The sequence below is a fragment of the Camelina sativa genome, chromosome 11, assembly GCF_000633955.1.
Source record: "Camelina sativa cultivar DH55 chromosome 11, Cs, whole genome shotgun sequence".
Taxonomy (NCBI): Eukaryota; Viridiplantae; Streptophyta; class Magnoliopsida; order Brassicales; family Brassicaceae; genus Camelina; species Camelina sativa.
In genome coordinates, this window is record NC_025695.1 from 33191736 (window position 1) to 33199994 (window position 8259).

The window sequence follows — 8259 nt, forward strand, 5'->3', positions numbered from 1 at the left end:
TTGTTATTCAATCAAGACTTTTAAAAACTCTTTAAAAATTTGGTGTTATTGGTTGTGGATTTGTAAAAAGTTATCTAAAATCTTGATAAATCTAGTGTTATTGGATTAAGAGTTTTATAAAGTCATTAAAAGTTTTATGTTATTCAGGTAAAACAAAAGAATCTTGGATTGTTAATGAATTCAAATTTTATGTTATTGGTTTAGGATTTTATATCATTTCCTTCATAACAAAAGTCATGAAAACTCTTTCATCAAATAGAAAGATTTTACGAGATTAGAAAAAACAAATCATCAAGATTTTAAAAAACTTTCTAAACAATCTCTTAGAATCCTTCATTTTTAACTTTCAATTTTCTATGATTTTAACAATCACCAAAAACATAAAGTCATTAAAATTTTTTCTAAATCCTAAACCAATACCTCCCCTTAGTAATTCGATAAGTTTTTTGATCCCATGTTCAGGACTAATTAATATATACACATGGTTCAAAAAATTGGATAACGTGCGCCTCGATTTTAGGATATCGGTGAATCAAAATCGATTAAACGGGTTAAGAGTTCAAAACTGGTAATAATCGGTCACACGGTTTAGTATATGTTTTCTTTTCTTTTAAAATGTTTTTTTTTTTGAAATCGTTTTGAATAAATGAAAATGTTAACTAAATACAATATTGAAAAAGATGCTTAATTATTATTGTAAACTATGATTTAGTTAGCTCCAAATTTTTTTCTTTATTGGAACTAAACTAAATTATTTTCCATACTAACTAGATGTAAATATATTAAAAATGTTCTAATAAGTAACATTTTAAACATTATATATTCTATAGATTATGTTTACTGTAAAATTATATTAAAAAATATGAACGTATATGGTTCGGTGATCTAGCGCTAGATCCCTACTGAACGCCTAACGATTTTTTATTGTTTGTTTTGTTCTCATTATATAACTTTCAAGCACCAATTATGAGAACATTCATCGGCATCAGTGTTGGGATTGACTCTTAAGATATAGTCGTGTTTTAATTACTTCAAGATTAGAAAGATATGGAAGAAAAGATAAAAAGATAAAAAGATAATTGTTACAACTGGCAAAATAAAAAAATTAGGTTAATTTTTTTGTTAGTTATTTTTCTTCTTGCACTATCTTAATTTTATTTTAGAATTGTTTTTATGAGAGTTAAATTATAAAAAAATATATGTAAGAAATTTTGATTGATCAGGTGATGTGTAATTTATAACTAAGTAATCACCCGTTGCACGGGATGAAATTTATGTTTGAAATATTATATTTACAAATATATTTATTTAGCATAAGATTTATAATACAAACATATATTGTATCAAGTTTAAAATATTAATCGTTTCAGCATAAATTTTAGATTGACATGATGGCGGATTTGGATCGAATGTAAACCAAATAAATAAAAGGTAGAGTGTTTGTAACTTCTGAATATGATTAATGGTGAACCGGTGGAAATGATGATGATAGGAAAATCATATATAGGGGTAGTAAGTCCAATGATGGTTTATGTTTTATTTTTTAAAAAGATCCACTTCCCTCCAAGTAAATTGTTTCGATTGAAAAACAAAATCTTAGATTAGGTAAATGATTTCCGATTTTTAGGCGCAATTACTTTAGTTATGGTGAGGGTGTTTTTAATTAAATTCCTTTTTTAAAGGAAAATCAAAGGATTAACTTACGTCGATTTGATTTTATTTCGGTTTGCAGTATATTTGATTAATTATGTCCTGATTTTTTGGGAAAATGTTAATTTCAATTAGAGTAATCGCATTCGTTTGTTTAATATTGCAATAATCAATCATACATCATTTACATCTATAATCTAGGAAATTACGCAATTATCCTCTTAATTAAAAATAGTAAATTAATAGACCTGTATGATATTATTCCCGTCCTTTTTTCAACTGAATTTAGCAGTTAATTTGGAATCGAATATTCGTTTTCTGTTTGATTGATAATCCCCTATATCATAGGAGAAAAACGTTATTATCATCTTAATTGAAAAAAAAGTATATGGTTAAGCCTGTCAGATTTTATTCCCTTTTTTCTAGTGGTTTTAGCAGTTTCTTAGTAATCGAATATTTGTTTTCTGTTTAATTGATAGTGGTAATCTCTGAAGTATCATAGGAAAATTTATCCAAAAATAGTGAATCAATCAACAAATTTATGTGTAAGTATGTCATGCATAAGTATTGATTTACAAAATCATCACCATAGATATATTTTCTTATTAGCACAAATTAGTATGCATTTGTTCTCGACATTACGTGATAGGGTGAATTTTCAAAATAACAGAATATTTAGCGGTATAATTATATAATTATTAGTGTGAGGCAAAAAGTTACGTGAAAAATAGAAAGATTTGAATATTGTCAATATGAAATCCAACTAAAATGTTGTACTTGATTAACTCTTAAGAGGAATAGAAAGAATAATATTTTTAATTTATTTAATTATTCGAATGAAATACAATTAATAATAAAATCCATACATTGTCGTGCTTATCCCAAAATATTAATACAAATGAAATCCTTTATTTCTTTGAAGTAGTTATGTAGTTTTCATGGGTTATTTTGATTCTCTTTCTGGGATTTTGTAAACTGTTTCCTTTGGTTAAATACTGAAACAAAATCTTGATATTTGATGTCTGATCATTTGTTTCATGACGTACCGCTTTTGAAACCTGTTCAAATGTAAGATAGATCTTGTTAGTTAGGAGTTGGACATGTAAAGAAATTAAACTGACAACTTGATCATCATAAAACTTTGAATACTTAACGAGTAAAGGTTTGCAATTGGTAAAAAATCATGTTTTTCTTTATTCTGCTACCGTTTTTCCATGACATTATAAATGAACTTAGGAGGATGTTCATCATAAATTATATTGGTAGATGACTGGTATTGGCTATTACGCTCGAACCATGATGAGACATGATTTACGTAAAGCTTGGAGAAAGAAGCATGTGATTATTGAAGATAGATTTTTTTGTTTGTTCTGGCTATTAATTAGGCTCGAAGAATGTATATATAGATGAGGATAGGCATGTGTAGGGTTTTGTTTATGGATTTTTTTTTTTTGCCAATAAATGCAATGGCAAAAAATGTAATTAATTAAAAAATTTGAAGGAATTTTACTAAATAGTGCACTGAGTTCTGTAATGCTGATACATCAGCTTTTTTACCAAAATGTTTCTCTTTTAATATATAGGGGATATAAAAGATATTTTTGTGCAACAAAAAAATAAGTTCTTAGAAGAGAAAATAAACCTCTGACAAAACCTAATCGGGTGAAACTCTGGATAGTCCGAGACCCGGGTTTCATAAACGAAACAAAGCCACGAAACCCGAAAAGCCCAACAACAAAAAAAAAAAGAATGTTGTTGTCTCTATACAGCCCATTCGTTTCAATTGGCCACTTCCATTGCCACAACCACCAAAACCATATCTCGCCGCCGTCGACGACGAAACTTGCTTCACCACCGTATCTGTACCGACGGAAGAAAGAGAGAAGAAGCGTTATAACACTCTTTTCTGTTTCCATGGAGATTTGTGGCGTAGATTCTGAAGGGAAAGAGTTTGATAGCGTACAAGACATGTGGAGAGAAGAAATTGGAGAAGAAGGAGACGAAACTAGAAAAACCCAATGGTACAGAGATGGTGTTTCTTATTGGGAAGTAAGTTTTCTAAATCTTCTGTTCTCAAAAACCTTACCTTTACTTTGTTTTTAGTTCTCTCCTGTATTGTTTCTTAGATTTGATTTGTGTGTTTGTGTTGTTAAATTAAAGGGTGTTGAAGCTTCTGTTGATGGAGTATTAGGAGGATATGGTCATGTGAATGATGCTGATATTATAGGAAGTGAAGTGTTTCTTAAGACTCTTATGCAAGAAAGATTAGTAAATGGTGGAGCTAATCAGCATTTAGTAGCTCTTGGTAACTCTCCTCTCTTGTTGGGAATGCTTCACTGGATTATTACTTATGTGTTTCTTACAAATCCCACAAATATTTTTGTAGATTGTGGTTCTGGTAATGGGAGAATCACCAAGAATCTTCTGATTCGATATTTTAACGAGGTGAAGTGTTTTTGTTTCTCTTGAATGCTTCATGTTTTAGTTTCTGTTCTTCTCTGTTATCTGATATTGTATTGTTTTGATCTTCAGGTTGATCTTCTTGAGCCTGTAGAGCAATTTTTGGATGCAGCACGTGAAAACTTGGCATCTGCGGGCTCAGAAACGCACAAAGCAACCAACTTTTTCTGTATCCCTCTTCAGGTAACGTTTCTTGAAGTATTTTTTGTTATGCTTTCTCCTTATATCTTTATCTTTGTTTTTCGATTCTTCTTCACCTTTGCTTTGTGAATGTTATATGATCATAGGAGTTTACTCCAGCTGCTGGAAGATATGATGTCATATGGGTTCAATGGTGCATTGGGCATCTTACGGACGATGACTTTGTTTCTTTCTTTAACCGCGCAAAGGTAAAGACTTTGTTTCTATGTTCAGTCACTCCACTACACGTTGAGTAAATTTGTAGTTTCTATGCACTGTGTTTTTGCTGTTTGATCTCATGTGGTGTTCTTGGTTAATCTCAGGGCTGCTTGAAACCTGGTGGGTTTTTCGTCGTGAAGGAGAATAATGCTAAAAAAGGTTTCTCTCGATCTCTCTTTTTAACCGACACTTTGACATTCTTATGACCTGACAAAAAACTACACGTATATATTTTTTCTGTAGGATTTGTTTTGGATAAAGAGGATCATAGCATCACCAGATCGGATCCCTACTTCAAACAACTCTTTCGCGGATGTGGGTTGCATCTCTATAGAACAAAGGTCGAATTCTTGTTAGTGTTTTTTAAAATCTAAATCCCATAAAATTAAAGAACCGTTGTTTTAGAAATTTTACAGTCTTTTTCTTCAAAATCACATTTTGCAGGATCAAAAAGGTCTCCCACAAGAGTTATTCGCTGTAAAAATGTATGCTTTAACGGTTGACACACCGCCCAAAATCCACCGAACCAGATCAAAAACTCATAGCAACAGACCGCAGATGATCAAATGACAGGTTTATTATGGAATCTTAGTGTTTTGACTATAAGAGAGAAGCTACGTACCAAAGTTGTTGTAAGATCTGGATCAAGACTGGGCTGCTTCAGTGTCACATGGTCTGGTTTTGGGCCTGCTCGAACATCTTCACCTACATGTAATGGAGACTTGCCATGTTTATTTAATCAGCTATTCAATATCTCTGCCTCTTTTGAACCATTTGGCTGAACACTTTATTATTAAAACCATCTTTTATTCTTACGAACTCTTCTAAATGCACCCATAATAGATAAGATGTTCCCACAAGAATACTTGTCCATCTTTGGACTAAATAGTTCTTTCCAATCAATTTGAATTGGTAACCTTCCCGTACAAATTTTTACTTGCAATTTTTTCTAGTGGGCAGACAGGGCCATTATCGGCTCGTCCTATATCAACAGAATACGGCAAAAGGTTGTCTATAAAAATCATGTTTGGTTAGAATAACCACCACCTTGTCCACAAATATAACTTGTAAGAAAATTCTCTTATTGCGTACGACCATATCACTCTATCCATCTTTAATCCACTTAGCTCGAAACTAGGATTATTCACCAGGTCAGCTCGCTTTAGCTTGATTACTCACCGAATATGCTCTATTTCTCTGTCATAACTTGGCTACTTGTTCATTCACCATGACCAAGTTACTTAAACACTAGAATTCTCTTAGCCAAAATCCCACTTTGCTTGATCAATTTTTTTCATTTGACTCGGTCTATATGTGTTTGGGATGAAAACTTGACTTCTAGTTTATCTACGACCGGTCACCTCGGAGCTCGACTGTACCAGCTTCATATAGAGCTTAAAGAGTTTTCTTTACTCTACCAACAACAAACTTTGACTATTGTGTATTGTCTAAGGAGTCAATGAACTATTGGGATTAATTATAATTTTCAATTTAACTCGAATGTTTTTACCCAATTTTCTCTAGTTTCTATTTTTTTCGATCATCGACTAAACCTCTCGGTTATTATTCCAGTAGGCCAGTATTCGATTTTTCACCCAAACTTAGCGCATGTAATTCTATTTCCGGATAAGGTTCGATGACAAACCTTACAAAACTCTCTATTGCTAACGGGATCTTTGAAAGAAAGAATCGGAATATTAAGTGTTTTGAGTATTGTTGAAGATATTGCTACTTTATATTACTTACGTACATCGATTAGAGTTTAGTCAATGGGTTTAGTCAATATTTATTTGCCTCATTTTGGTCTTTTCCTTTGTAAGCTCTTTTACTTTGGTTTCATCTTCTTCTTGTATAAGTACTGGCTTTCATCGCCTGAATAAGATTAAGACAACAAAAACACAATCTCTGCTTCTTGTCTAAGTTTTAACATGGTATCAGAGCATAATCCTGGTTTTCTAAATCTGTCTTTGCTAATTTCACTATCAAGTAATGGCTGAAACTCAAGCACCTCCGATTGGTGACTGTAGCTCAAGTGCCTCCGGTAGTGGCTGAGGTGAGAAGGACGATCTCGCCGTATGATTTGACGGCGGCTGACAATTCTGGAGCTGTGATCTCCCATCCGATTTTGAAGACAAACAATTATGATGAATGGGCGTGTGCTTTCAAGACAGCCTTGCGTTCACGAAAGAAGTTTGGTTTCCTTGATGAAACCATTCCTCAGCCACCAGCAGGTTCACTGGAAGATTGGCTAACGATCAATGCTTTGCTTGTCTCTTGGATGAAGATGACGATTGACTCAGAGCTCTTGACAAATATCTCCCACCGTGATGTGGCGAGAGACTTGTGGGAACACATCCGTAAGCGTTTTTCTGTTTCGAATGGTCCAAAAAATCAGAAAATAAAAGCCGATCTTGCTAATTGCAAACAGGAAGGTATGACGGTAGAAGCTTATTACGGAAAACTCAACAAGATTTGGGATAATATCAACAATTATCGTCCACTTCGCACATGTAAATGTGGAAGATGTGTGTGTAATCTAGAAGTTGAACAAGAGAAAGATAGACAAGACGACATGGTTCACCAATTTCTCTATGGGCTTGATGAAAGTAAGTTTCACTCGATTCGATCTAGCTTGACGTCTCGTGTTCCTCTTCCAGGGCTAGAAGAAGTCTATAACATCGTAAGGCAAGAAGAAGATATGTTGAACAACAGAACGTTTAAAGAAGAAAGATCTGAAGTTAGTGCTTTTACTACTCAGTCTCGTCCGCGTTTTGATACAGGCTCCGAGAAGCTTCAAAACAGAAAATTGTGCAAGCATTGCAACCGAGGAGGTCATTCACCAGATAATTGTTTTGTTATTATTGGGTATCCGGAGTGGTGGGGTGATAGACAACGAGGACAATCTGGTCGAGGGAGAGGCCGCTCTGGTCCTAGTTTCAGTGGAGGACAAACTAGAACCATGCCTACGTATGCAAATGCTGTAACAACTGGAGTAACATCGCTTGAGCGTGCAAATCGGGTTATCACAGACCGTGATAGGGATGCTGTGAGCGGTCTAACTGATGAGTAGTGGCGTGGAGTTGTTACACTCCTCAATGCAGGAAGAAGCGGTGAGAATATCATCAAAACCAGCGGCCATGAGACTTTGACAGGTACATCTTCTGAATTTCCTTCTTGGATCCTAGATACAGGTGCTTCCCACCATATGACCGGAAAGCTGGATTTGTTAGGTGATTTATGCACCATGTCTCCGGTTCTTATCATACTAGCAGATGGAAATAAGAGAGTGGCTGTTAGTCAAGGGACTGTGCGTTTAGGTTCACATCTGATTTTGAAATCAGTTTTCTATGTTAAGGAGTTGACATCGGATTTGATCTCTGTTGGGCAGATGATGGATGAAAATCACTGTGTTGTCCAACTTGCTGATCACTTTCTTGTGATACAGGACCGCACTACGAGGATGGTGACTGGAGTTGGTAAAAGAGAAGAAGGGAGTTTTTTGTTTTGAAGTATGGAGTCGGTAGCTGCGGTACACACCAACGTTAAAGTTTCCATGGATCTTTGGCATAGGCGTTTGGGACACGCATCAAGCAAAGTAGTTAGCTTGCTACCTAATCATATTTTGTCAAGTAATAGAGAGATTTTGGACAGTGTATGTGACACATGTATGCGAGCTAAGCAAACTCGTGAAACTTTTCCTCTCAGTGATAATAGAAGCTCAGAAATGTTTCATCTTATACATTGTGATGT

The 8259-nt window shown here is 34.1% G+C and overlaps 1 protein-coding gene across 1 annotated transcript; it reads left to right on the plus strand.

The window, feature by feature from the left end:
• On the plus strand, positions 3390 to 5330 carry LOC104724999 (alpha N-terminal protein methyltransferase 1). Its single transcript, XM_010443588.2, has 8 exons — positions 3390 to 3699; positions 3811 to 3955; positions 4037 to 4095; positions 4183 to 4293; positions 4398 to 4499; positions 4614 to 4668; positions 4753 to 4850; positions 4954 to 5330. The coding sequence occupies exons 1-8, from the start codon at positions 3400 to 3402 to the stop codon at positions 5077 to 5079; spliced, it is 996 nt and encodes a 331-aa protein (XP_010441890.1). The 5' UTR covers positions 3390 to 3399; the 3' UTR covers positions 5080 to 5330.

Bases quoted from the DNA above. Each gene is read 5' to 3' on its own strand.
- LOC104724999 (XM_010443588.2), top strand. From the start codon at position 3,400: ATGTTGTTGTCTCTATACAGCCCATTCGTTTCAATTGGCCACTTCCAT. The intron at 3,700-3,810 runs GTAAGTTTTCTA...GTTAAATTAAAG, and splicing joins ATGGTGTTTCTTATTGGGAA to GGTGTTGAAGCTTCTGTTGA. The intron at 4,294-4,397 runs GTAACGTTTCTT...ATATGATCATAG, and splicing joins TTTTCTGTATCCCTCTTCAG to GAGTTTACTCCAGCTGCTGG.